At 51.7% G+C, this 27,961-nt stretch overlaps 5 protein-coding genes and 2 pseudogenes across 5 annotated transcripts; 4 read left to right on the top strand and 3 right to left on the bottom strand.

The window, feature by feature from the left end:
• Positions 1–1,843: 1,843 nt before the first annotated feature.
• Positions 1,844–2,869, top strand: SAPIO_CDS10057 (annotated as a pseudogene; the record flags this gene model as incomplete).
• Positions 2,870–4,508: 1,639 nt separating this feature from the next.
• On the top strand, positions 4,509–5,607 carry SAPIO_CDS10058 (Uncharacterized protein; the record flags this gene model as incomplete). Its single annotated transcript, XM_016783716.1, has 2 exons — positions 4,509–4,940; positions 5,107–5,607. The coding sequence occupies 2 exons, from the start codon at positions 4,509–4,511 to the stop codon at positions 5,605–5,607; spliced, it is 933 nt and encodes a 310-aa protein (XP_016639160.1).
• A 210-nt stretch (positions 5,608–5,817) lies between these two features.
• SAPIO_CDS10059 (uncharacterized protein) lies at positions 5,818–6,488 on the bottom strand (the record flags this gene model as incomplete). The annotated part of the gene is made up of 3 exons (XM_016783717.1): positions 5,818–6,192; positions 6,274–6,331; positions 6,433–6,488. 3 exons carry the CDS (start codon positions 6,486–6,488, stop codon positions 5,818–5,820), a joined length of 489 nt encoding a protein of 162 aa, XP_016639161.1.
• Positions 6,489–10,366: 3,878 nt separating this feature from the next.
• SAPIO_CDS10060 lies at positions 10,367–12,226 on the top strand (annotated as a pseudogene; the record flags this gene model as incomplete).
• A 564-nt stretch (positions 12,227–12,790) lies between these two features.
• On the bottom strand, positions 12,791–14,265 carry SAPIO_CDS10061 (Phosphotransferase enzyme family protein; the record flags this gene model as incomplete). The annotated part of the gene is made up of 3 exons (XM_016783719.1): positions 12,791–13,254; positions 13,340–14,108; positions 14,197–14,265. 3 exons carry the CDS (start codon positions 14,263–14,265, stop codon positions 12,791–12,793), a joined length of 1,302 nt encoding a protein of 433 aa, XP_016639162.1.
• A 4,914-nt stretch (positions 14,266–19,179) lies between these two features.
• Positions 19,180–22,552, top strand: SAPIO_CDS10062 (uncharacterized protein; the record flags this gene model as incomplete). Its single annotated transcript, XM_016783720.1, has 7 exons — positions 19,180–19,228; positions 19,478–19,536; positions 19,683–20,489; positions 20,631–21,803; positions 21,873–22,116; positions 22,194–22,302; positions 22,363–22,552. The coding sequence occupies 7 exons, from the start codon at positions 19,180–19,182 to the stop codon at positions 22,550–22,552; spliced, it is 2,631 nt and encodes an 876-aa protein (XP_016639163.1).
• Positions 22,553–24,086: 1,534 nt separating this feature from the next.
• On the bottom strand, positions 24,087–26,772 carry SAPIO_CDS10063 (uncharacterized protein; the record flags this gene model as incomplete). The annotated part of the gene is made up of 9 exons (XM_016783721.1): positions 24,087–24,305; positions 24,612–24,790; positions 24,854–24,911; positions 24,984–25,140; positions 25,349–25,366; positions 25,437–25,746; positions 26,155–26,288; positions 26,409–26,598; positions 26,748–26,772. 9 exons carry the CDS (start codon positions 26,770–26,772, stop codon positions 24,087–24,089), a joined length of 1,290 nt encoding a protein of 429 aa, XP_016639164.1.
• Positions 26,773–27,961: the final 1,189 nt, after the last annotated feature.

Genomic DNA, 27,961 nt, shown 5'->3' on the forward strand with positions numbered 1-27,961 from the left:
CCGGGACTCGGAGCCGCCGCTACGCGCGCAGGGTGTCAGGGACTTCGGATGTCAAGGAACTCGGTCGGGCTGCGAGAGCCGGAATAAGGTGCGTCCTTGGCCGTCAACGTGTAAGTGCCTTCCCACGACCACTGCCCCCTTCCCATGGTCGGATCCTCCGTACTGGGATATTTTTATGTCTTGAAGCAGATTGGTCGGAGAAGAGGCCATTATACAGACTTCATGACCTCGATGGACCAGTCGTGTTGTACCAACCTTTGGTTGAGGAGTTAAATCACTGCGGGGGGGCCTGCCGTTAGGAGACTGAACGGATGGTAATATCCCTTGCCCCCCCTCTCCGGCACTTTTTTGCAAGTTTTTTTCAAAGAAGCGTCCATTCGTATGAGGAGACTAAAAGATGCCAACGTACAACCCTAACGGCGTTTGATTGGTAAGGCCGGGAGGCGCGGTGGATTGTGGATAAGTCTCACCAGGCCAAGAGCTGTCGTCACTTACGCCACGAATAACAAGATGAGGCTGAAGCGCGTCATAGAATTTCAATGTTCCAATTCGGCAGCCCAACGCGATCGAAAACTCCCCCATTACCAGGAGCCTGGTAACGGATTTTTTTTTCCTACGGCATATTACTGCTCAACTCGGCGAACTCTTCCAAACATGCGGACTGCCTTGCTGGGAAGCACTCGCCCACAGCCTTTAGTTCTTCTGTTCTTCTCTCAGCATCAAAAAGAAGGGCTAAATCCGTTCGACGAGTTATTTCAGGGGTACGTGAAGCGCCATGTACATCTATGTAGTTTTGCGGTATTTTGGGTTTGGTGCCGCCGCTAAACATAGGCCGTAGTACTTCGGAGAAACCTGTATACCCCATACGGCTATCGGGAAGAAAGAGCGGCCGGCCAATGAAAATTCTTCGCTTCGATCACGAAAGGACTAGCGCCGATGTCGTGATTTCTGGGGTTTATAACCACATCGATGACCTACAAGCAAACCTCACTACGGGCCGGTGTAAGAGATTTTGTGCCCATTACGCCTGCCTATTCCCGCAAAAAAGCGTAAAAAAAGAAGAAAAGTTTGGTTCATTAGTAATGCTAGGTAGACGTAGACTGGATACCTCATGGATCTGCCTAGAAGGGTCAGCTCAAATCGGGTTGAGCCCCTGTATCAGATATGTGTAGGTGAAATCGACAGCTGCCATCGACACGATCAACGGGTGTTAAGGGTCGAGTTCGAGAAACAGCGGCAGGTCGAGCAAAGAAGGACCCAATGCCTCCTCTCTACCTCGTATTTCACCTTTGGCACGGTCAATGGTACATCGATGATGTTCTATGCATGTAATTGAGGGAGAATGGGGCATTGATTCAAACCTTCATTTCCCTCAAGAAAACCCGGAGGTGTAGCATGGCGTCTGATGTACTGTACCACCAGCCTTAGGTAGTGTAAGTGGTATAAGTGGATGACTGGAGGTGTGGGCCAAGGATCCATATCTCACTGGCGTGTAAGTCCATACCCCCAAAGTGTGCCACTTGCTTTCTCGGAAGAGGACTGCTATTGCGTGATCGACTACCGCCTTTAAGAGAAAACATCCCGGCCTCTCTCCGTCCCCTCCATTCTCTCAAAAGCACACTTAGATCCTCGTCATCCCCTCGACAACGTTGGTTTTGGCTCGATCATTGCGTTTCCTGACCTGCCTGGTATTCATCAAGACACTTTCAACCCGCAGAGCTGCGTTATTAGTGAAGATATTTCCTCCATAGCAGATCCTTTAATCTTTACCCCAGTCTTCTTACACGCCTCAACGCCTCTTATATATCTCACCAAAGCCCCTACCCCTCAACCCCTGTAAAACATGGCGACCCTCACATCTACCCAGACCGCCGTCGAGATATCTCTCGTGACCCCCTCCAACTCCGAACTCACCTCCCAGACTGAAAGTACCGTTTCTGAGACGGCCCTTCCTGCACCCAGCGAGTCTCTTGATACCACCACCACCACGAAGATGGATTCCCATGACTCCGAGGTCGAGTCCGGATATGTGTCGTCCACATCCGAGTACGAAGCCTCCTCCAAGGCCAAGGCATCCCCTGCCCCTGCAGTAACTCTTACCGGGCCATATCTCGACTTCCTCAACGATCAGCTCGAGAAGATGAGCCCCGTGGAGATCCTCCGATTCACCAAGATCCTCTTCCCTAATGTATACCAATCCACCGCCTTCGGCCTGACCGGCCTTGCCACAATCGACATGCTATCCAAGATCCAGAAGGACTGGCCGGAATCCCCCAAGATCGACCTCATCTTCCTCGACACCCTCTACCACTTCCAGGAGACGTACGACCTCGTCGAGAAGATCCAACAACGATATTCGGTAAAAGTCCACATCTTCAAGCCCCACGGCGCGCAGACCGTCGAAGAGTTCAAGTCTCTATACGGCGAGAAGGTGTACGAGACAGCATCCGAGATGTACGATTGGATTGCCAAGGTCGAGCCCCTCCAGCGCGCCTACGCCGAGCTCGGCGTCAAGGCCATCCTCACCGGTCGCCGCCGCTCCCAGGGCGGTTCCCGCCAGAAGATCCCCGTCATCGAACTGGACGAGGAGACGGGCATCATCAAGATCAACCCCATGGTGAGCTGGTCCTTCAACCAGGTGCACGACTACATCAAGGAGAACAATGTCCCGTACAACGCCCTTCTCGATAGGGGCTACAAGTCGGTCGGTGATTGGCACTCGACTAGCCCCGTGGGCGAAGGTGAGGATGAGCGCGCCGGACGATGGAAGGGCCAGGAGAAGACTGAGTGCGGCATTCACAATAAGAAGTCGCGGTATGCTCAGTACCTCGAGGAAATGCAGAGGAACGCACGCGCAGTCGTGGCTTAGGTGATGAGGGCGATTACGAGCGGCGGTGGTTAATGAGGCGATGAATCATTTCTTTGGATAATCTGGTCTTTTCTTTGCATGCTGGCGCAGATGGGCATTTTCTAAAATTAGGGTCATCAAATGGACTTTCGGATTGATATCTCTTCATTTTTCCTTTCTTTTTGTCTAGGAGGAAGGGCAATCAAATCATTAGCATCTGTTAGAGGCGTCATGAAGCGGGACAGTCTTCGTACTTGCCTATATTTTTCAAAATAATAAAAGATTGCAAAAGTTGGCACGGTTTCCCGTCCGGAAGAGGTCTGGTGATGTCGTTTCTTCTTCGGGGATGCGTGACCGGGGGTTCTTCCTCTGCTCCTCCCCTCACTTGAGCCCGGATCGACGGGTTTCGACGGCCACTATTCACACGGAGCTTTTGTTAGAGAAGTGTTTGAAAACACAGCAAGCTAATTATCATTTAGACAGTGTGAATATTTTGCCACCAACAACAACATCTGGCCCTATCGAGAAGACTTCTTTTGGTCCTTCGTGGAATTCAAACGTGAACAAACGAAGATCACGACTTCGGCTTTATTCAATAATCCCATGGATCTATAAGTTTAAACGAGTCTTTCCGTATACTCGAGAAATTGTTCTTTTCATTCTCACGAATTCCACCTTCACACTTCACAACAAGAACTTGACGATTGGACCTTTCCACACGGCAACGGCCCTTACATTTGGCCAGGCCAGCCAAGGCCAATCTTGACTGACGTCAGCGACTGGTGCGCTCTCACTAACAACATCTTAGGACTTGAGACGCCCTATGCGTGCCTACGGCTAGGTGGGACAGGTCCTATCGAGGAGGTATGACCATCTATTCTGGCTCTGGAGGTATGCATAGTCCGAAGAACTTGATGCGGCTTTGGGTCAACATCCGCGTCTCGTGTGCCCTTGTGGGACATGCAGACTGTTCGAAATGCCAGTGAGAGTGAGAGGCTTTTCCGGCTCTTCCTGAGGTGCAGGCCGGCCCTCCGACCGAACAAGAAAGCGGCTATATTTCAAAAATTTGAACTACTAATGTGCAAGATAGCCGGTGAGGGACACATGGTGCGCCAAACCCCGTCACATCAAGAGAGGGTTCATCCCGCCGAACGGAATCTATGATTCGGAGATTCTCTCTGGAGTGCGACTCCACAATCCAGGTTGGGTGCCAAACACTTTTTCATCCCGCAATGCAGACCGATCACTTGAGTAGGCGGGCCGGAACGTTTCAAGACTCTGAAAGTGTGCACTATCACTTATTGTTGTCTGGCTTTGTGAGCAGAGCAGTGGGAGGGGTTGGTTTAGATGTGTGATGAGGAGCGTCTGGGATGAGTTGGGGAGCGGAGTGGACTTGCAACGATCACGTGATCGCCTACCTAAACGGTGATATCGCTAAAGTAATCGCTTCTCGCCCAGTGACCACGATATCTGATTGTTTCCAACTCTGTTGACCCCAATCCCATCTTCTTTTTTTAATTCCCATCGTGACCCTTTCTTCTCTTTCGAGTCTCCGATTCTCGGCTGTCTCCTGTCCTGCCACTCTCTTTGCAGCGGAACGTCATTTTCTTACGTCAACTCTCCTCCCCGCCGCCCACCTTTCATTTTTTTTAGCCTACCAATGCCCGACTTCCCCCCACCCCCACCAACGTTCAGCGAGAAGAAGGCCAAAATCATTGCGCAGCTTCAGCTTCCTCCCGAAGAGTACACGGACCTATCCCCCAAGGGCTCGGTCGATGAGGCCCTGATTGACGTGATCGATGAGGTCAATGCCGTAGAGGGCTTCGTCACGACGAGCAGCTGCGCGGGACGCGCTAGCGTCTTCCTCGAGGGGAGTAGGGTGCGTCCGGAGGCGGGAAGTGGAGAGGGCAGTACCGTTGCTGGGGTTGGCGGGAAGGGAGGTGGGGGAACGTGGTTGTACGTTTCGCATGACCCTTTCGCGAATACGTCTCCTGGGAGAGACTGGGAAGCCGTGTTCGGCCTAAATGGCGATGATGGCGAGTCTGCGCGTGATGAGGAGAAGAGGTTCATCCACTTCAAATTCGAGCCAATGGTATGCGTAGTGAAATTAAACAAAAGAAGAAGGAGAAAACCAAGCAAGGGCGACAGCAGAGAACCGTTCGTGGTTTAACTGCGCACTTCGTTGACCATGGAGGGGCTATGGAGTTTGGAGAAATGCTTCCGTTACATACGAAAGAAGTTTTACTGACCTGTTGTAGATCCTCCACGTCCTTTCAGCCTCCCTAGAGCACGCGCAAGCCCTCTTACGCTGCGCACAACAGGCGGGATTCCGGGAAAGCGGCGTGATAAACGTAACCAGTGCGGCCGGAGAGTCGGACGTCATCCCGATAGTCGCCATCCGCACGATGGGGCTGGGTTTTGAGTCGCTGATTGGCTTCCAGGTCAAGGGGAAACGGCAGTCTATGGTGTCTACGTCTTATCTGGAGACTCTTGTAGACCTTGCCAATACTAGGTTCGTGGAGAACAAGAAGAGGATAGAGAGGTTTCGTTCGGGATTCGAAAATCTCATTGCGAATCGTAAGTCGGGCCGAGAGAAACCGGAAGGGTGGGAGGATAGCGAGGCGCGGAGAGCTCGTAAAAGGGCTGAGGGTTTGAAGCGAAGAGAAGAATTGAAGAAGGCGGAACAACTCCAGAATAGAGACGGCCATCCAGACGGGGCCGAGGGCACCGCGGACCTTTTTACAGATTTAGGGCTATAACTAGGGAGACCAAAATACAGAGAAATTCGAAACTATGATTTTCATTTATACCCAGCCGTCTATACACTCTTTTCTTCTTTGGAATATGCCATGGATCCCCATGGCAGTAGTCTTACATGGCATGACCGACGATGCCCAGTTCCTTCTCGGTAGTGAATCACTTTTTTTTTTTTTTTTTTTTGCATTCGAGCTCTCGTCCAAGTCCTAGCCTCACGAGGCGGTCTTCTCCACCCAACCCTTCTCAAGCTGCCTCACCTCGTCCTTAAAGGCCTCGACCTCCTTCCAGCAGTTAAGCGGCTTCCTATCATTATCCCTCAAGCACCGTATAACATTATTCCGGGCCGTCTCCACGCCCTCCGGAAGATCCTTGATCTTCTTCCTGCCCTCCAGACGCGCACGCAGCGCCTCGACCTCCTTGGATACCTTGTGGCTCGTCAACGTCTCGTCGGCGGGCAGGTCCTCGAGGGAGACCTTCTCTCGCGCCTCCTTTAGGGCGGCGGCTTCGTTCTCGTGGAGTTCTCGGAGCTTTTCGGCGACTCGCGCTTCGATGTGGATCTCCATCAGCTTTGCCCTGGATGCGTCGGTCTAGCATTCGCGGCAAGAGAAAATATGCGTTAGATACAGTCCGGATCTCCACGTGAAATCGATGATGTCAGTTCTCCATACCTCCTTGCTCGATTGTATCGAGCCTACGAGCTCCTGGGAGGCGCCAATGGGTCCCGATCTGTAATGCCGCAGACAAGGCATTTTGTCAGTCACGCTTTCTATCTCAAGATTGGACTGTCGCATGCACGGCGGCAAGCGGGAAGACCGGGGCAAACTCACCCCTTCCACTCGTAGGCCGCGCCATTGGCGGACGGTTTGGACGCGCTGGTACCCATGATCGATGGCTTAAGGTGATGCTGATGCAAAAGCCACTCACGTAGTTCTAATGACCAGACGTTCACATCGTGCAAGGCAAATTCACCAGCGCCTCGGAATAATCCCGGATTTCTCCGGATGTTTACATAAGCAACATGCGAAAAGCCGAGCTCTTCGTGTTTTCAATTGATGCATGAGGTGATGCGAATTTCTGCCTGAGGCTTAAGTATGATTTTCAATTTGGACGGGTGTCGTCATCTGCAGGCTCCATTGTTAAATATTTCAGGAGACACCGAGGAGTTTCTGCTTTGTCATCCGATGCACGCACTTCGAACATGTACCCAGGTACTCCGTATCATTATCAAATTTGGAGGAAACGTTGGATTGCAACGAGCTCGTCATGTTCCATTGCACAACGCCCTCTCCACGATGTGGTCCCTCCCTGTCGTTCTTGGCCTGGCCCCTGCCTATTAGTGTATATTAAGGCGCTTTTGTCCCTTGTCTGAGATGTCCAGATAACGGTGAGTCTAAGATTGCACCCAAAACCTAATCTCCGTCGCATGAACCAGAAGTGTCCAGGGAATCCCGAAACTGGTTATCAAGACCGTGACTAGAACTCTTCTTCTGCTTCGTAATTATCTTAGGCGGAAGAAAATAACCAACTTGAGCTCACTGGGTCGTCGAAAACCCATCAAGATGGGTCCAGTCATCGATGTTGGAACCAATGGGGAAAAACAAAGGCACATTGGTTTCGACTCTGGGCGCCGTCGTTATCCAGGCTCCGGCGCCGAGAGCCTACCCACATCTACTGCAGTCAGAAGTATATCGGGTCTCGTCTGCTATGTACTTGTAAGTGATAGCCTGAGCATTCAAGCAACCAAACAAGGCGGCAAGAATTGATCATGCTTGGTAGACCTCGTTGGGGGCCGAATTTATCCTGGACATTGAGGATCGACGAGTTTGGCGATAAGCGATTTGGAAAAATATACGCCATCGTCTGATTCATGCAGTCCCCAGCTGTAACTCTAAATTTTTCCTGCCCCAAAAACAGGCCACCAGGTCACTGGAATCCGACCGAGTTCCTCTCTCAATTTGGGTTGCATCGTCTAGATTGCTTCATTGCTCTATTATTCCCCGCGGAGCGGGTTAAGATTTGCAGGGCCGCCTCCAATCCTAAACAGCGCCCAATCCAGCCTCCCCCATATTTTAGATCCTGGCTGTTGGGAGTAAATGCAACAAGCCCTATTGATGGTTAATTCATTTATACATACGAAGTACACTGGGCATGCCACGAACGATGATATCAGCGCTTCTGCGCAGTTTGTCGGTCATGGGGAGCGCTAGCGAGTTTATCCGCAGTATATTCTCTGTTCAATGTGAAGTGCCGCGGTGTTATGATTTCCCGTGGTACGATGTTGATCGATTGTTGATATTGCCTAGCTGTGTGCTTGAACAAAAGATGGAGGGCAAGTGTTAGTGTGATCCCCGAGCCCTTCCATTAGGCCAGCCATGAGAGAAGCAGAAGCCATCAATCATCTTCTTCGGTCTGGTTGTGGATAGATTTTCTAAGATCCATATGGATGAGAGAAGCCGAACATCCCGCCTCCGCGTTGGACCCCCCTCCCTTTGTCTTACTCACAAGCAGCCTGAAGTGGTCAAGAGGAACCCAGTAACCAGTTTGTGGTCCGACTTGGTCGGCTCGATCGAACCATCTGTATATAGCGGACTGTTGACCTCCATCAATCAAGCATGGCTTCTCTGCTGGATCGATTCAGGATACTACCATCGCTGCGGGCGGGGTCGTGTTACGAAGCCGTGGAGAGTGTAGAGATGTCATCCAATTTTTTCCTCTTTTTCGTTTTGGATTCCGGTGACCAGAATGGAGCACTCAGTGGAGATCTATCTAGTGCTACACTACGCTGCGGGAGCCAGGGGTCGTCAGGCCCTGCACAGAGTGGGAGCCAATCATAAATACACAAACCCCTGGTGCGCTCTTGGCTTCCTTCTCCACTGGGCCTCGTTGCCTCTGGTTGGAGGACGGATCACGTTGCAGTGGGAGCACCACCCTGTCGGCGTCCTCCTCCACCTTTGGGCCCCCTTTTGTTGGGTACCTTCCCGTGGAAGCCATGCCCACCTGGATTGTAGTACCTTGCCTTTCGGGAAGCCGGTTCGTAGACCCACGAACCACTGGCTCTGGACAGTCCCCAAAAGCGTGTTTCAGAAACACTGAACCAGTAAGGCGCGGTGTTTCCCTGGATTGTACGAAAAGCTGAGATGGGCACCCGAAGTGATAGGGCAACACTCTACCCTATCGTTTGTCCACGGCGACGAATCCCGTCCCTCGTAAGCCATGGTTGTTTTCCCCACCGCCCCTTATTGAGAGCCATCGTGGCGAGGAGAGGTCCATTTTGCGGCAGGCCGGATTCCCATCCCTTCTCTCGTGGGAGTTGCTGACGCCGCGTTAGGCGATGGATCCAGAGAACCGACAGCACGCTAGGAAAGGTTGATGGTGCCATCTCGGGCCCCAACTGCGAAGTAGTGTAAGAATCGACAGTTCTTTTCTTGCTTGTTTGCCTTGCATGTGCTGAGCGAGTGGATCTTGGCGACTCCACGCCGCGATTGATAGTGTCAGGGGTCATGCCAGCTGCAGTCAAAAAGACAATGTCTCGTGTTCTTAACCTCTTCTAGACCCTGGCCAGACGAGCTCACAAATAGGAAGGTCCGTTTAAAAATGGGCTCTGGACCCTGAATTGCCAACCTCGTCGTTGTCCTTCTTTGTTTTTAAGTCGAGGCATCATTGTTGTCACCAGGCGTGACTGAGAGCTTGAACAAAAAGACAAGGAAAGAGCGATCCAGAGAAGTCATCAACTTCACCAGGCTTCCACTTCATCTTCCTCCTCTCACGTTTAGTGAACACGTTCTTTTCCTCACTTGCTCCAGCCTCTCTTTTCATCTTTCTCTTCATTATTCATCTTTCTTTTTTCATTTCTATTTTTATATCCGCCCACGAGGAAAAGAACGGATTCATCCAAGACACCAACCCTCATCCACGACTCGATCACCAGCCACCGTTTCATTCTTCACCATTATCAATCGACGCTCGCTGTGCAAGCATCCACTTCTTGTATCCAATTTCCGAACTCGAGCAGGTAAACGAGACGACTAGATATCGCATCGCTCGAGACAGATTCGGCGTTCAATTTCCAACTCCAACTCGGGCTTCTTGGCAAGGTTTCCAGTAGCAACGAGCTCCAACTCATTTACCATCCTTCGATTCGACAGGCAGCCAGCAGTAGCCAGTATACATTTGGCTCCGACCACCAGACTTCATCCTCCTTCTTAGCCTTACCCATTCCCGTCTTCCGAACTGCATAGAGGGCACACGGCACAGAAGACCAGAAAAAACCCTGACATCGTGGGGCAAACACGCCATAATATATTGCCCGTCAACCCAAAACTTCCCAAACAGGCAATCGGACGACGGGTATTACTGGCCCTGTGAAGACGGAGGAATCCGACTTACACCGGCATCCCGATTACCCTCTCTTTGTTTGTCGACGACAAGAACCTGTCACGCTCTCTACAAAGCTGACTCTAAACAACCTGGGCCCCGTCCCTCTTCCTGGTCACGACCTTTCTTCTGGACCTCGCCTATCCTTTGTCTCTCGACTGACGAGCCTGCAATGCAACTGGCCTGAGTTCGAGGACTTCCCTTGTTCTTGACTATTTCTATCAAACGATTCCTGCATTGTGACGTACTCGGCCTGGCCAGTGTTCTTTTGATACACCCCAAGCTAGCCACGTTAAGGAGTGCTTGATACGATCTCTCCTGACTGGAAAACACATTCAACCCTCTCACACACACATACCCTCTCTCACACTTCGAACACAGCCCACGATGGATCCGAATCAACAATTCGATGGTCCTTCAGGGACCTTGGCCTTGCATGGCCTCGGGACTCGAGCCGAAGAGGCCGAGACAACATCGACGATTGCGCCTTACCACTCAGCCCTTAACGGTGTGAACCAACCAATGAACCTCGTGTTCAAGGACGTGCTCTGGTGGACGCTTGGCATCATGGTGCTCGTTGTCCTCTCAGTTCGCCTTGTCGAGATCATGTGGATGCACATCCGTCGGGTGTCGGCCATGTCCGTTGGCGGGGATAGGCAAAATTACTGGAAGTACAGCCAGTGGACCTGGCTACCCTGGTTCAAGAAGCAGATTCTTTATGCTCCCCTCTGGAAGAAACGGCATAACCGCGAGATCAAGCTCTCGAATGCAGTCAACATCGGCACCCTGCCTTCCAGGTTTCACTTTGTCCTCCTCAGCATCCTCATCGTCAGCAACATCGTCTACATGTTCGTGCTGAACTGGCACAACGAGAACATGTACTCGTTCTGTGCCGAGCTTCGAGGCCGATCGGGCACCCTCTCGATGGTCAACATGGTTCCCCTCATCTTTCTGGCTGCACGCAACAACCTGCTCATCCCCTGGCTCAAGGTGAGCTTCGACACATACAACCTCATCCACCGGTGGTTGGGAAGACTGGTTGTCATAGAAGCCGTCATCCACACAATCGCATGGCTCATCGTTCAGGTCGCCGATGGAGGTTGGAAGTCCGTCTCAGATAGGGTCATGGGCGAATCCTTCATCTCGTCTGGAATGGTTGGAACCGTTGCGCTGATACTCATTCTCATCTTGTCTGTCTCGCCACTCCGACACGCATTCTACGAGACGTTCCTCAACGTCCACATTATCCTTGCCTTCATCATCTTCGTCTGCACTTGGGTCCACTGCGCTGTGGCTGACATAGGAGCTCTTCCACAACTGCCTTGGATCATGGCCATCATGTGCCTCTGGTTCGCAGAGAGGCTCTGGCGAATGATCAACCTTGCCTGGAACAACTGGTCCGCGAAGGGCTATACTGAGGCAATCGTAGAAGCTATGCCTGGCGAGACAACTCGAGTAACCATGCATCTTCCTCGATACGTCGACATCAAGCCCGGCTCCCACGCGTACATCCGCTTCAAGGGCATCAAGCCGTGGGAATCGCACCCATTCTCGATTGCGTGGGTCGAACACACCCCGGACTCCAAAGCGCTTCCAATTGCGGAGAAAGAATGCTCCAGCATTCTCATCGACAAGAAGCGAGCGACAACTTCAGTTTCCTTCGTCATTGGCGCGCAAACCGGATTCACCAGGAGACTCTACGAGATGGCGGCGTTGAACAACACGCAGGTGTTGCGCATGCGAGCAGCCATGGAGGGCCCTTACGGGGGTCACCATTCGCTCAACAGTTACGGGCATGTGGTCCTATTCGCCGGTTCCACCGGAATCACGCATCAAATCTCGTACCTACGCCCACTCATCGAAGGATACAATGCCGGCACTGTGGCGACTCGAAGGATAACCCTGGTCTGGGTGGTCCGAGACTACGAGGCCCTCGAGTGGGTTCGACCCTGGATGGACACGGTTCTCAGGCTACCGAACCGAAAGGACATTCTCCGTATCCAGCTCTTCATCACTCGGCCTAAGAATCCCCGAGAGATTACGTCGGCGAGCTGGACGGTTCAGCTGTTCCCCGGTCGGCCTAACATTCCGATGCTTCTTCGCAAAGAAGTCCGCGAACAACAGGGCGCTCTCTGCGTCACTGTTTGCGGGTCCGGTGCTCTTGCTGATGATGTCCGCAGTGCTTCACGTGAGGTTCAAGACGAAGGTACGGTAGTTGACTTTATTGAGGAGAGCTTCACTTGGTAGAAGCCCGATCGATTGCTTGGTCGAACTTGACATGGTTCTCCAATGACTGAACATGGGTTTTGCATTCCTGGGGGGACAGCACAAGGGTTAGAGAGTTCAAGTTAGGGGTTCCTGAGAGCTCTTTTTTCTTTCCTTTTCTTTTTCTTGTTTATTCTGTATACATTTCACGTCATCTTGGCTTCTCATCCGTCGTTCTCATTTCTCATGAGGCGACAGCTTTTTCTCCTTATTAATTGGTTTCTCTGTACATATCTCATTCAAACGATTCGATAGAAGACGGCGCAGCAGAGGTGGGGAGGCGCTGATGGATATTGAGGCAACATTGCATTCCCTCTACGGTCCTAGTTGGAGCCATCCAACACGAGTTTAAAGCAGCCTTTGATTCAAACGGCTGCGCCATGATATATAACTGATTTCATACATTCTTGGATCAATCCATAAGTTAGTTCACATTCCCGTGCCACTGAGTAGACAGCTAGTGTGGTGAGCCCCAGTTAGATCTTCGATCTCCAAACCGCTCAGCTTGAACAAGAGTGAAAATACCGAAGCTTCTTTCAACTGATATCAGAACCCCAGCGAAGCAAGACGGGAGAGCAGAGTCTCTTCAGCAACTGCGCGCTCCTTCTCAATCTCCTCCCCCGTCTTCCTCTTCAGAAACATCGGATGCGCCAACCGAAACGGACACAACGCCGCCTCCAACCTCCTCAGCCCCTCCAACGCAGCGATTCCCTCAATAATGCTAGGCCTAAGCGTGCCCCTCGCAGCCAGCGCCGCGTCCCAAGTACGTGCGAGTGTCCACAGATCGGCGGCCTCGTCGGGGACGCCGGGGACGTCGAAGTCGCCCGTGAGCAGGGCGTCGGAGAGGAGGCCGGCGGTCGGGTCCGGGCCGAAGACGCCGCCGGTGTTGCCGCCTAGGTCTTGGAGGGATGTGAAGAATTCGTGGGTGGGGTGGAGGATGGTGGAGAAGTCGAAGTCGAGGATAGCTGTGAGTTTGGTGGACTGTTTATCGAAGAGTATGTTGTTCAGGGCTTGATTTTAAGGGGTCAGCAAGCTGGGAGAAGAGGTAGAGTACATACTGAAAGTGAAGAAACGCAGGAACAGGGCGGCACTTACTTAGGTCACCGTGGATCAGAGCGCGCTTGGTCAGGTCTACCCCAGCATCGACGAGGTATCCCTCGAGATCAGAAGCGAGAAACTTGTCTATCCGCTCTCTCACACCGTTAGGTTCCCAACCTTTCAAAGCCGGACTCTCCTCAGCGCCCTTGAGCTGGGACGCCAATTTTGCCTTCCAGAAATCAATGTAAGTGCTCCATGGTGCACCTTCAGAGTCTATAGTCGTCATCTGCCCACTTATAATCTCCCCTTTGTCGTTGACAGTAAGGCCTCCGAAGGACGTAACCGTGCTGGGCAAAGCGGCGGTCTGAATTCCGGAGAAGACGTCGGCAATCTGGTCGATGGCACTCTTCTTCTCGACATCAGATAGAGAAGCAAAGTGCCCATCAAGCGATTCGCCAGGTTTAAACTCCATCAAGATCCAACCCAACTCCCGGTCTGAACTCTTGGCTGACTGCCACGCGAACACGGCGGGAACCACCTCGGCTAGTTCGGGCTTATGTGATGACTCCAGTCCCTTGCGGGCGAGGTACAGGGAGGCGACTTCATTCTCTACACGATTGGCCTGATTCAGACCCTCGGCTTTGTTGTTGCTGAGACGGATGACTAGGTCGTTTATGCCCTGGCTGCGGGGAGCGAAGGTGCATGGAGCTGCATTTGCTGCAAAGGAGTCTGCGGTGACAGGCTCCGAGAGGGAGATCTTGTAGATGAAGTTGTTGTATGGAAATGGACAGTCCTCTTCATACGCAATCGGGCTAATATCTCTGGCCTTTTTGAGGGGCGGATTTAGTTTACATACTGCGATCATGCTTCACGGAGATTCTGTTAACAGGAGTGGTGTGCCTTCGCCCACTTACGTTCAGCCCGAATCGTTGGAGGACATCCTTGACTTGGTCAAGGCGAGATTGAAAGCCTTCGTGATTCATGGCGAAGATTGTTAGGCAGGAGCTGTTTCGGGTAGAATTTCACACAGAATTAGCTAGGATAGCTTTATAAAGGTCAGTGATCTAGATCCCGTCAAGTCTCGAGAGGTGAGGGCATCCCCTGATTTTATATCCAACAAGCCGGCTGCGACCAAATCACGTCAACTACCATCGATGCTACTTTTGCAAAACACTGAAACTACCGGATGTTGGCGATTCGTATTCCTGGGCGGACCAAACCAGATCCAACAGCTCTTTGGTGCTTGTACTACCTGCCATACTGGGAGGCCCGATCTGTCGATCTCAAGACTCTCAGAGTCTTAGAGTTCCGACCTGCACCTCCCGGCGACTTCACCCGGTGGCGCTTAATTGACCTATCACCGACTGGATACAGCTACAAAAGTACGGCTCTGGAATGGGATGACTTCCTAATCGGGCGGGTGAATTGTAGGAACTTTTGCGGTTCTTGAGCCCCCAACTGCTACCGAAGGGCATCGGCAGATGAGCACAGAGGGAAGCGTCAACATGGAACTTGCTCAAAACTTTGTTGATAGCGCAAGGTCTTTCAGATGATAACAGAGGCGCAGGTTGTTGGTTGAGAGCTGACTTTATAGTGAGTGACTACATTCAGAATGATGAATCGAGACTCAACTGAATATAAGTGGCTAGCTATTGATCTTCTTGGTTCTTAAATGAAAACGCCGATCGCGATAGTTGTTTGCCCAGTACACAGAATCTCCTCTGTTTCCAGCTGTCACTTGAGCCGCGGGGGACTAGAGACAGCAGGAAACAATAAGGCGACCCGAGAGAGTGCGTCTTAGAAGATATTCCCAGTCTTGTGTTGATCAAGTAGATTCGATGAAAGATGCTTGCGACCTCATGTCAACGGCGAACTAAAGAAGATGGGAGTCTTTTGTATGTGTGATTATGAAGGTTTCGTCCGCTTCCCTTATCCATTACTGATCTGAGGTGGTTAGGCAAAGACACCTCGATTTGCGTCAAGGCACCAATGTCTTAGAATGACGGTTCAGATGCATACATCGCCCAGATGGTGTCAATCAGATCCGTTGCCTCAACGAAATACACAAGAAACTGTATTACGACTACTACTACAAGTCGCCCCCGGACGAGTTGCATCAGGGCCATAAAACGAATTGCCCTCACATCATTGATGATTCTACAAACTCTGATGGGCAACGCTGACGATGAGGTGATATGCCACAATTGGGTCTATATGAGCGGATACTTGACCCAAAGACACGGCCTATGCCCGACTTCAACATGGAGAAGAAATACAGAGACTTTCAGCCTGCTGGATTGAGCAAGAGAAAGGGCTGTGCATGACTTCCCGAGGAAGTGGCCGCAATTGAAGTATACGCCTGGCATGATCATAGTCCTGGGAGGCGGATATGCTTGACGAAGAGGCCTACTGATTCTACCGGAAGCAATGCTACTATAGGGTTTTCGTAGATCGTTTGGAACTGGAATTTCTAGAGTATTATAGATTCTATGTTAAAACGAGAGACTAAGGTGGAAAGATAGGAGGAAAAGTGGCATCCATGCCAGACACGATGATGAGGTAGTTGGCTGTAGTCCTCCCATCGAGGTTGGAACGGGGAACTAACAAAGAACTTGAAAATGAACACATGTCACTTCAGATCAACTACCCCAGGAGTACAAGGAACGCTCTATTAAGCCCGTGCCACGGAGACCCGCGAGCCAGAGACGCTTCCACAGAGCCGACAGACTCGGCGAACGGTGCGCTGGCGTGAGTATGAGTGTTACTGTAGGACGGATTCTGGAAAAAAAAAAAAAAAAAAAAAAAAAAAAAAAAAGGTCGACGGACGCAGTAAAACAGCGGCTCCGAACGGTGCCGTCCGGTTCACTATGCACCTTGATTTTTCTAACATATGATAGGGTTTAAAACTAGTATTAGAGCCCGAGAGAGCTGGTGTATATACTCCAAACATCTTATTTCTTATCTTCTCCCATTCCATCCGACGCTGGAGAACTAGTGAAATGGGAGCTCGAGTTGTTCTATGCAGAGACTTGGTTTCTACATTACAAGATAGGAGCAGATTCCAAATGTGCTAAGTAGAAGATTTCATAACTAGTTTAAATGTCGGACACTGTTGCTCAACAATGTTTTGCGGTGAAGAGAATGGGTGTGATATGTGGCTGAACACACCCTGCATTGGGATGTAAATCGTCGTGTCTGAGAGCATGCATCCACTGCTTCCCTCCCGTTGAGCCCGGCTGTCGGGGTTGCCCGGACGGAAGCTAGTGGACCAAGGCCCAGCTTCTCGAAAGCCGTAGCGCACCTCTTATGTAGTTTACACTATTAAGGCCTCCACGTCGAAATGGTAGAATGGCAGGGACCATGTGCCCTCCAGGCAGCTGCAGCTGGTGCTGCAGACTTACTGGTACATAGGGCAGGCGTTCCGTGGTCAAGGCTTCATGAAGCGGTCTGGGTTGTAAGGAAGGAACAACACCGAAAAAAAGGTATCACGTGCAGTGACCAACAGCGAATCAATCCCTGCAGTAGAGCAGCCCTGTGACGGGAGATATAAAGCCAAGATCGATCGTAAATGCGCTTTTTTGCGAGGGTCATTCAGATCGTGATTTACCTGATAGTGGGCGAGTTGTTGCTTGCCTCGTGGACCTTTACTTCATCGGGTCCGGTCTCAAGCCGATGGTACGTCTCTTTGTTCCTTTCTCGTTTGGTTTCTTTGGAAGGGCGTGGTTATGAGATAGGAAATGGAGGCTTAAAATGGAACTTTCGAGAGACTTTAGGGTTATCGATAGGAAGCGTGCGGGACTTAGGTCGGATGCATGGGGCGCATGATGTTCAATGTAGCTGGCAAGCGGCCTAGTTGAATGACGTGGTACTATTGAGGTCCTACCAAAATCTACGAAGTAGCGCCTCTGACATGTCTGCCTTCGCTGTGGGAGGGAGGTGTTGATATGTACTTCGTACCTCTGGTCCTCACGTCATCATTACTGGGCAACAATTGAGCCATTTGATAATATACTAGAAACGAGAAACGAAACCGGCACCAATTATCACTCTTCGTACGTCCTATTTTCAGTTAGTTGCCAATTTTCGGAGATGGGGGTGATAAACGGGCAAGGAAGCACATGTTATTCAATGCTTCCGCCGGCAGTGGTAAGGCCTGCATTTTCCATGCATAACTGGATTCCGGGCTTGCCTTGAATCGGCGGTGGGCATGATTCGTACTTCCCTACAAACTTGAAGTAATGTACGAAGTACACCGTACCTGTGTACCGAGGTACACTCCACGACAACACAATCAAGGCTAGAAAGGCCTTCAGGCTGCCTAGTGCGAAGTATCACAAAGTAGCTCAGAGATGCGTGTGGCTGCGATGTTCCTTTGTGCTCTTGCCCCTCGTAGTACTTACTCTGTTGTACCAAGGAGATGAGAGGAGGTACCTGTTAGTGCGTGGGATTGTGATCCTGACACATTCGTTACACAATCCAAAAGATGTGTACAAGTTATACCACCTAATCCCCCCGCATAAGTACAAGTGGTATTTCTCCTTGACTTCTTGACTTCCATTTCGCTCTTAAGAAAAAAAAAAAAAAGTTATGAACTCGCTGAAGTAGTTAAAATAGATGTCCATAAACGCCCTACGAAATATTGATGCTCTCAAGGTCCCCGAGTCAGGAGCCTGTACTTCGCGTGGAAAGCTCCAGAATATGCAGCGCAGAGAACAAAGGAAGAAAACACGGAAAGTGCCAGGCGACATGCGCATTTCGGAGCAGGCTGGACTATGGAGGGGTCTGTTTACTTTTGGCCGGGACACAAACAAATGATTTCACCCCTCAATCTTTTCCGTTTCCGTTTCTGTTTTCTCCACAGCCACCGCCGGATTTTTCGATCGATGTGGGAATTGCTGGACCGCCCCCCTGAGCATCATTTACTTTAGTTCTTTACAGGGAGGGAACGGGCCTAGCCTTGGATCGGCTTGTTGGGCTAGGAGACAAGATTATCACCCTCATTTCCCACTCTTGTGCAGCTCAGTGGAGCGCATTACTGGCGTCAAGGTGGACGGTTGAGAAACTTCATGCTCAGACAAAGAAGGTGCGACTTCATTGAGGGCATGGGCATGACGAATGTCAGTGGTCGGTGGCATAAACCTAGTGTACACTGCCTGGCCTCGCCAGGCTTCGTACTTATACACAACGTCGACATGCATGGTCCTTCCGTCCCAGCCAGGCGACGAGAACAGTGGATGAAGTTATCTGTGTGTGCTCTGTCCGCACTTTGTAGAGCCCTGTAAAGTAGATTCCCGCGCAGGCATTACTTCGGATTATGACCATGTGAAGGCCAAAGTTAAAGATAGACCTGACCTCTCTGGCTTGAAGTATGTAATCAAATCATCAATCTCTGCCACAGGCATTGTCCAAAGCTGCGGCCTTAGTTGCTGCTGCCAGCTGCTGGGGCTTGATCGCCTGGCTTGAACCACCCACGCTACCTTCGTACGCTAGATTACATTATTTTGCAACCTTTCCCCGTTTGCTACACTACTTTCGAACTTTTTTTGGCCCTTCACTTTCGACTTCCCTTTTTCGCCGAGTTCCTGCTTCCTTCCCTCTTTCTTTTTTTCTTTTTACCCTCAATTCTACCGTTTCTCCCTCTTTCTCTTCTCAGCGAACTTTCTAGCCCGCCCACCCCGCGTCCTCGAGCCTGCACGGGGTTTGCCTACTCCTAGACAACCAAGTACAAAGTAAAAAAACAAGTCGAGTTTCTGCACCTCCAACTCCAAACAGCATCACCCCTCTTCGCCGCCATCACGGATCAACTCTCCGACAACCCTCCCTTGATCCCTTCTCTCCTACCTCCGCCTGTTTAGGAAGAGTGATCATAGGAAATAAAAACACAAAAAAACAAGAACATGTCAAACACCGAGATCAACCAGGTTCTGGCCAATTCGCTGTCTCCAGGTAAGGAATCCCACACGAAAAACAAGGAAAAATACATCCCTAAACCCCTCCCGCTCCTGTCTGCCTATCATCCTCGCTCCTTTCTCTGGCAGGGCTACATGCACATGCATCTGAGGCAGAGCAGATATGCAACCTGGAGTTGCGAGGCTACGCCAGCTTCATGGCTGGCAACACCTCGGGCTGCCCACTTTGCAAATATCTCCGCTACGTTAATTCTCCCCTGATTGCATTCCTCTGACACTTTCCCAGACGCGACATTGCGCCATGATGCCGAACAACAACTCTCACAAGCTGCTGAAAACAACTTTGTATGTCCTTCCCGTGCTTTCCGGGCACTCCCGTTCTCTACTTCTTCTCCCCCTTCCTCCCCTTCCTCCCCTTGCCACTCGCCCCTGCCATACCCTTGGTTTGTTGCCTGTTGAACGAAGCTAACCACTTTCTCGATGTTCTGTAGCCCCTATATCTCGCCACGCTAGTACAAGAGCTTGCCAACGATTCAGCGCAAGGCCCCATTCGAGCTGCTGCCGGTATTGCCCTGAAAAACGCCTTCACCGCCCGAGACTTCGCGAGACACCAAGAACTCCAATCCAAGTGGCTACAGCAGACGGACGATGACACGAAAAACAGGGTTAAGGAGCTTACTCTCCAGACCCTCGCGTCATCCAACTCCCAAGCTGGCAATGCCGCCGCTCAAGTCATCTCCGCCATCGCGGCCATCGAGCTACCGCGGAACCAGTGGGCCGACCTGATGACCATCCTCGTTAAGAACGTCAGCGACGGCGCTCCCCATCAGAAGCAGGCTTCCCTGACCACTATCGGCTACATCTGCGAGTCCCAAGACCCCGAACTGCGAGCCAGCCTCATCAGCCACTCCAACGCCATTCTCACAGCCGTCGTCCAGGGTGCGAGAAAAGAGGAGGAGAACCTGGAAGTTCGCCTCGCCGCCATCACCGCCCTTGGTGATTCCCTAGAGTTTGTTGGTAACAACTTCAGGCATGAGGGCGAGCGAAATTACATCATGCAAGTCGTGTGCGAGGCTACCCAGGCCTCCGACTCTCGCATCCAGCAGGGTGCTTTCGGTTGCTTGAACCGAATCATGGGTCTCTACTACGATAACATGCGCTTCTACATGGAGCGTGCCCTCTTTGGCCTCACCATTCTTGGTATGAAGGCGGAAGACGAGGATGTTGCGAAGCTCGCTGTCGAGTTTTGGAGCACGGTCTGCGAGGAGGAAATCAGCATAGAAGATGACAACGCGACTGTTCGTACCGCCCCTACCCCCATCCCCTGCTTTTTTGCTCATCTTTTTTTCTTGCTATTGTTATTGCTTGTTCTCCTACTCAAGGCGGCCCTCCCGCCTCTTCCACAGGCAACACGAGGCTAACCCGAATTTCGAATGTAGGTTGAGAGTTCTGATCAGATCCGCCCCTTTTACAACTTCGCGAGAGTCGCCGCCAACGAAGTTGTGCCCGTTCTCCTTACGCTACTCACCAAGCAGGATGAGGATGCTTCGGACGACGAGTACAACATTTCCCGAGCTGCTTACCAATGTCTGTCGCTCTATGCCCAGGCTGTTGGCTCTTCCATTCTTACCCCCGTCCTCCAGTTTGTCGAGGGCAACCTACGAAACGACGACTGGCATAACAGGGATGCCGCCGTTTCCGCTTTCGGTGCTGTGATGGAGGGCCCTGAGGAAAAGGTCCTCGATCCCATTATCAAGCGGGCTCTGCTTCCCTTGATTGCTATGATGGAAGACAGCTCGCTCCACGTCAAGGATTCGACCGCCTACACACTGGGCCGCATTACGGAGGCGTGCCCCAGCGCTATTGACGCGTCAACTCACCTTGAGCCCCTTATCCAGTCTCTCTTCAACGGTCTTACCAACTACCCCAAGATGGCTGCGTCGTGCTGCTGGGCGCTTATGAACTTGGCCGAGCGATTTGCCGGCGAACCCGGTGCCCAGACTAACCCGCTCACGCCCCACTTCAACAACAGCGTCACCCACCTGCTGAACCTTTCCGCCCGCAACGACTGCGACTCGGCGACCCGTACTGCTGTGTACGAAGTCCTCAACGTCTTCGTCCAGAACGCCGCCAACGAGAGCTTGCAGGCTGTGGCCTCTCTCTCCGACGTCATCCTTAAGAGGCTTGAGGAGACTGTTCCTATGCAGACCCAGGTAGTCAGCGTTGAGGACAAGATTACGCTTTCCGACATGCAGACCAGCTTGTCGAGCGTTCTCCAAGCCATTATCCTACGCCTCGACAATGAGATTGCCCCCCAGGGCGACCGCATTATGCAGGTGCTCCTTCAGATCCTCAGCACTGTGGGTGGAAAGTCGAGCGTTCCCGAGGCTGTGTTTGCCGCCATCAGCGCTCTTGCGACAGCGGTAGGCGAGGACTTCTTGAAGTACATGGAGGCCTTTAGCCCATTCCTGTATAGCGCGCTCGGCAACCAGGATGAGCCCGGTCTCTGCTCCATGGCTATTGGCCTCGTCAGCGACATTACTCGATCCCTGGGCGAGCGCAGCCAGCCTTACTGCGACAACTTTATGAACTATCTCTTGAACAATCTTAGGGTTTGTCGTCTCTCCCAATTGTCTCATGCCCCTCATTTGCTAACCTTTTTTTTTCTCTCTCATGAACAGAGCACCAGCCTTTCGAACCAGTTCAAGCCTGCGATTCTCCAATGTTTTGGTGATATCGCCGTCGCCATCGAGGGCCACTTCGAGACCTACTTGCCCGTTGTCGCCCAAGTCCTCCAGCAGGCGTCGAGCGTTACTGCCTCTCCCGATGGCCCGTACGAGATGTTCGACTACGTCGTCTCCCTACGCGAGGGTATTATGGACGCTTGGGGCGGCATTGTCCCTGCTATGAAGGCCAGCAACAAAAGTGAGTTTTCCGTCCCTCGACAGGACAAACGGTAGTTCCCGTTGATGGAGAGCCGCATCGCTAACCAAACATCGCAGCTGGTGTCCTTCAACAATTCGTGCCGTCCATCTTCAACCTGCTCCAGATGATTGCGGATGATCTCAATAGAAGTGAGGCTCTCATGCGATCGGCCATGGGCGTCATTGGGTGAGTTCTTTTTCTATTGATTCTTCTGCCATGTAACTAGCCGCTAACATGTGTCGTTAGTGACCTTGCGGATGCTTACCCCAACGGTGAGCTTGTCGAAGCCTTCCGCCAAGACTGGCTCACCACCATGATCAAGCAGACCAAGTCGAACCGCGACTTCCAGCCCCGCACCATCGAGACTGCCCGTTGGGCCCGCGAGCTGGTCAAGCGCCAGCTGGGTGGCCAGGCCGGAACGATGCAGCAGACATGAACGCCCGCCCTTCAACACTGGTCTAAAAACGGCGGCCTGACTCGGCCCCCCCTTCAAGTCGAGCCTCGTGTTTGGTCCGATTAGTTCCTCCACCCCTTCCCCTACCAGCGGCGTCACTACACCCAACTTATAGCTTCGGCCTCGGATCCTACCAGCTCGCCCATGTGACGATGCGAGCAGGCTGAGTAGGTCCCAAGGCCTAGAGCGGAATACCCCAATCCCGTCACTGCATATCATCAACCTAGCACTTAAGACACCTTTTGTCGCCTGTGTATATAACGTCCCCATTACTCACTTCATAATCAATCATTGCTTCCTTCCATACACATCATTCCCTCGCCTTTTTTTTTTTTTTCGTGCCTTCCCTGGATCCCCCATACACCGATTTGCCATGACACTACACTACACACGAGTTACGGCGTACGACTTGTATCGCTCCTCGCCTCTTCTTACTTTGTTTTAACCCAGATACAGTACACGCATCCATCCATTCTCATATTCAAATCTATGGTTGTCCCCCATCCGCTTCCGGTTTATCTTCTATTTTTTTTTTTCTCTTTTCTTTTTTGCCTCCTTCTTTTTCTTACTTTTTTTGCGTCTTTGCGAAATGCTGCACAACCCAATGGAAATAGAGATGGCGTTATCATGTACAGCCCTCGCGTCGAAGGTAAAGGTTGAAAACAAAACCAATATACCCCCTCGATTAGCGATTGGCGAACCCACTAGTCATGTAGAGAAACGAAAAAAGGGGGAATGGGGTGGAGGATATCAAACACCAAGGCAGGCTCGACGACAAAGGGAAGATTGGTGAGAGTGAACGTTTGCATCGGAAAGAGAAAAAATCCCCGGACTTCTCTTTTAAGGGGGACTCGCCCTTCAAGTGAATGGGCTTTTCCCTTTTTTTTGAGCGCTTTTTATGTTTTCGTTGCCTGGGTCTGGAGAGGAGGGAAGATTTGATGAGAGGGATGAATAGATGGCGAATGAGTTAACTAACAGACACCCTGCTTTTTTTCCCCTTACCGCTTCCTCTTAACTGCTTGTATTTGCTTCTTGCTGCTTGTGACTGTGCTGTGTTTTTGTAAGTGATGGGATTGATCACATTTCATTTCGTACTTGTCATCCTTGGGTGGCCATTTAGCCATTCTGCTCTACAAGGTTATCAACCATAAGGTAAAGAAAGATTCCTGTGATATAAAAGAACTGGTACGGAGTCGGGGAAACAATGGTGAGAAGTTATGATTCAGGGCCTGCGGTGGTGCAACTCGAGGTGGCTGGCATTACTCGGGACAACTAACACAGACTCGGATACAGATGAGAGACACGCTTGAAGCCTGAGTGAAAGAAAGTCATACTAAGTCGTCACAAGTCATTATATTTTATTTCAGACGCTTATAACCTCCCAACGCCAAACGAATTGTCATGTAATCGACTGGGGCTAGTCGAAATACTAAAAATTAAGGGTAATATGTCAAAAGATGCAAGAAAACCCATAAAAAGGTAGGTATGTGCAGGATGACAGACGGGTGGGGGAGCCTCAACTATAATCAAAGAGCGCTGAGCTACCCGGCCATGCCTGTGCTCCGTCAATATAAAATTGCAGCTCGCCCTCGAACCCGTCGTTGCCAGGACCAAGAGTCGTCGTCGCAGGAGAGTAGTAAGCACCAGTAGGGTCATACATATCCTGGGTGGTGCTCTTGGGAGTGGCCGGACCAGTTTCGAGTATGAGGCTAAGAGAGCCGCCCCCAGACTGGCTCTGATGCGTATATTGTTGTGTTGGGGGATAGTATACGGGTGATAGTTGCGGGTTAGGTAGCTGGATAGAATGGGCCGGAGGCGGCAAGATGTGGCTGGGTGTCGTCACCGGGAATATTCGTTTCGGCTCCTCAGGTAGAGCAAGTCGAGGCAGGGTTGGCGATGGGAGTGTATTAGCGGCTAAAATGCTCTTCGGGCCCGGGAGTGCTCTCGGAATGGGATCGCGCTACAACAGACGAAGCATAACCCTTGGTTAGGTACCAGTCGGTGAAGACACTAGGATATGAGAAGAAGTGGTGTTACCTACCCCATCGGCCATGCTTCCCTCTAGCCCAAAAGACGACCCCTTGGGATCGCGAGACGACTTTTCGAGTGCCTCAAGCCAGCGAGAAGCTAGGGGCCATACTTCTTTGCACTCCACTAAGATGGACATGGCGCGCTGGAGCATCTCAGGACCCATCCTTGAGATGGCAGGATCGGGACAGACTGTCGGATGCATGTTAATCGCCTTGCTCTATCAAGGAAGGGAGCACATGGTAAACAACCCACTCCTTGGATATTTAACAAGGTATGCCGAGAAGAGGCCACAGCTGTACACGCAAAACGACTATGAGGGAACGCCGTTAGCGAAAATTTCGACAACTCTAGGCTTTAGAGAAGCGGACAAGTGACAACTTACAGCCATTTGGGCCCCTACGCTCTCATCGGGAGTCCTAAGCGTGAACTGAGCATTGATTTGTGCGTAGAGATCTCGCACGTTTGAAAAAAGCTGAAGTGACATCTCCGAAAAGTACGCCTGTCTCGCGGAGTCCTTCGTTGAGTCAATGTGAATAATGCTATAGAGTCGTTAGATAAACAAGCTGCCTGCAACGAGCGGGGAAGAGGCCGGCAGCAGGACATACTCTTGCAGATGGGCTCTGCGCAAAACGATATTACAAAGCCGGGTCATCATCGTCACCCCGAGATATGCCTAGGCTCGTTAGTAGAGGATAAGACGGGGGCTTTCTGGGCTACCTAGGAGGGGGAATCTTGTCCCAGACTCACCAAATCTTGGGCTTCCGCCTTGTATCCCTTCAGTAAGTATGGACTCCAAGTGTGGTCCCTAGGGAGACCCTCTTCCCACAACTTTAACTTGGTTGCCATTGTGGTGAACTCGCTGCGGGGATCCCATGGCTGCTGCGAAGACTTCCTGCGGTTCACGGCGCGCCGAGCGATAGAACCCCAGTAATAATGGATTTGGATAAGCGACGCGAAAAGGGAACGATTCGGATCGGCAAGAAGGCTAGGATTATCGTGGGCTGGAGGAGTATCCTCTAACGCGGCGCGGGATTCGGGTTCTCGACCGGTAGCAAAGCTCTCCTCGTCGGAGGGAAGGAGTGTGGTAATGTCGCTCGCGGAAAGCGACACGGGTGATATGGGTCCCGAGTGCAGATTATCTTGGCCTGGAACCTCATGTTAGTTGGAAACATTGGATAAGGAAGCGGGATTCCACGCCATACTATGGAGCATCCACTAGCCAGAACTGTTAGTTTAAAACGAACGCTACATCGAGACTGAGGGAAATAGAGAGTGTGATGCCTCATACCAAAGTGCGCCTCGCAGATTCGGCTCTCACGACGAGTTCGGGTGTTGGGTTATCCAAAATGTAGGTCTCTTCGCGATGGAGCTGCATCAATATGGCCATTCTTATTGATATGCCCATGTTGATCTATATTCCCAGCTCGTCAGATAATCATGGTCCCTACCATGAGGCCCAAGTTCGGCCAGCCATGTTGCCCAACTGAAGGGGGGGGAGGAGGGGGAGGAGGAGGAGAATAGAAACCATACATAGCTAGAATTCTTCCACCCACTTCCTTGCTGGGCAATGCTCAGGAGATAGAAGGCCTGGCAAGACTCGAGACTCGGTTGGTCGTAGATTTTGCTAAGGGCTAACTGCTCGGCACGCTCCATAAAAATCTCGGCAGCTTTTACACCGGAGCCGAATCTGTGGGTTAAGGAAGAAGTGAATCTCGCAGATATACTGAGGAGGCTAAGGAGCAGGAAGGGGCTGACTGAGCGATGCTCTCTCTCGAGTCTCGCGGGGAAGAGTGTCTTCGGAACAAACCCGAGCTGGAAGTAATGCCGGGTGAAGGTGTTTACGGCCTCGATGATCTCAGGTAAGGGCGGCAGAAGCTCCCATTCGTCGACAGGCAAAGCTTTTCGGAAATCGAGCAAAGGTGCGGGCTTGACGGTAAGCGCCATGATCTCGCGGCGGGTCTTGTTCAGGTCCCGCTTGGACGTCCTGTCGGCCCGCACTCGGGGGTGGCGGTACTCCCTGTCATTGTCAGGCTGGCCGCGGACCGGGAAGACACTGGGCTATCGTTAGAGCACTCCCGCTAGACGCCAAATATAGCGTGGCTCCGGGGTTCGTCCCCGGAGAGGCGGCGGAGCTAGCTGGACCCACCATTCTTGGGCGGACAGGCCGGCATCTTTGCAGCCCTTGCAAGGAGGAATCGACTTTTCATGCACACATTTACTTCTCATGCGACGGCATCTGAGATATTCATAATGGCGTAAGCTACGGCTAGGCTATGGTTGAGGATCTATTGGAAGTGGGTGGAAGGGAAAGTGGGCGCAAAGAAAGGAGTACTACCTTCGGCAGGCAATTGGCGCTCTCCTCTTGATTGGTGGCGGCTGCTGTTGATCAGAAACCGGTGATCCATTTTCAGAATATTCGGTTTTCAAAGCAGGAGGATTCGCTGAGGCTGCAAGAGGAAATGGGAGCGATGGCCGAGAGTGAAAGTCCATGTTCGAATGGTCGCGAGGAGCAGCATCTGCCGGGCCAGTCCAGTCCAGTCCAGTCCAGGTCAGGACAGGAGTTGATCGAGACACAAACTCCAGAGGCCGCAAAGCCAGCCTCAGGCAAATGGGCGGCGCGCGACCGACTGCAACTGTTCTCAAGGGAAACCGGCGGAGAAGGTGGGGAAGAAGTCGAGCAGGCGTGGGGAGAGGAGGAGAGATAGAGGAGGGGGTGAAGGGAGAAGGGAAAGGGAAAATCTAGGGGACGAGAAGACGCGGCGGACGGGATGATATTTCCATGCAAAGAAAGGGCTCAAGAGGAGCGGAAATTTCTGACATTCGGGGTTGGGATTTGGGTATTAGGATCGGAATGGGGGCGAATGAAGTCTCCCCAATAGCAATCATCAACGGAGGGATGAGGCTTCCGAGCCCTGCGAGAGGCACAAGGTCTCTCATCCGGTAGGGGGCGGTGGAGAGGGCAAACGACTCGAGATTGGTCTGTTTCTCGTCAGAATCGGAGGGTTTTCCTTTTTTTCCCTTTTTTTTGATTCTATTTTTCGTTTTTCTGCGTCGGGGATGTCAACTCTATTTCGATATCTGATGTCTGATGCCTGGCGTGCTTTTGTCATGGACAGCAGACAGACGTGTGGGCAACAAAGGTCTCCTCCCTTTAATGCAAAGCGAGACGTCCAAGCAGCTGAGATATTGGTGACGAGGGGCTGAACCAAACAATTTTGAACCGGTCAGGACAAAAACGTCAAATGCTCGGCGCAGGTGCTGCCGAGAGCGTCCCTAGAATGTCGCAGAGTGCCCCGAATACGCCAATGCAGGGGATGGGTTTTGATCAAGGTGGTAGCCAGTTGGGAAAAGCAAAAATCA

Source organism: Scedosporium apiospermum (genome assembly GCF_000732125.1).
Source record: "Scedosporium apiospermum strain IHEM 14462 chromosome Unknown SEQ_SAPIO_0154, whole genome shotgun sequence".
In the NCBI taxonomy this organism is placed as follows: Eukaryota; Fungi; Ascomycota; class Sordariomycetes; order Microascales; family Microascaceae; genus Scedosporium; species Scedosporium apiospermum.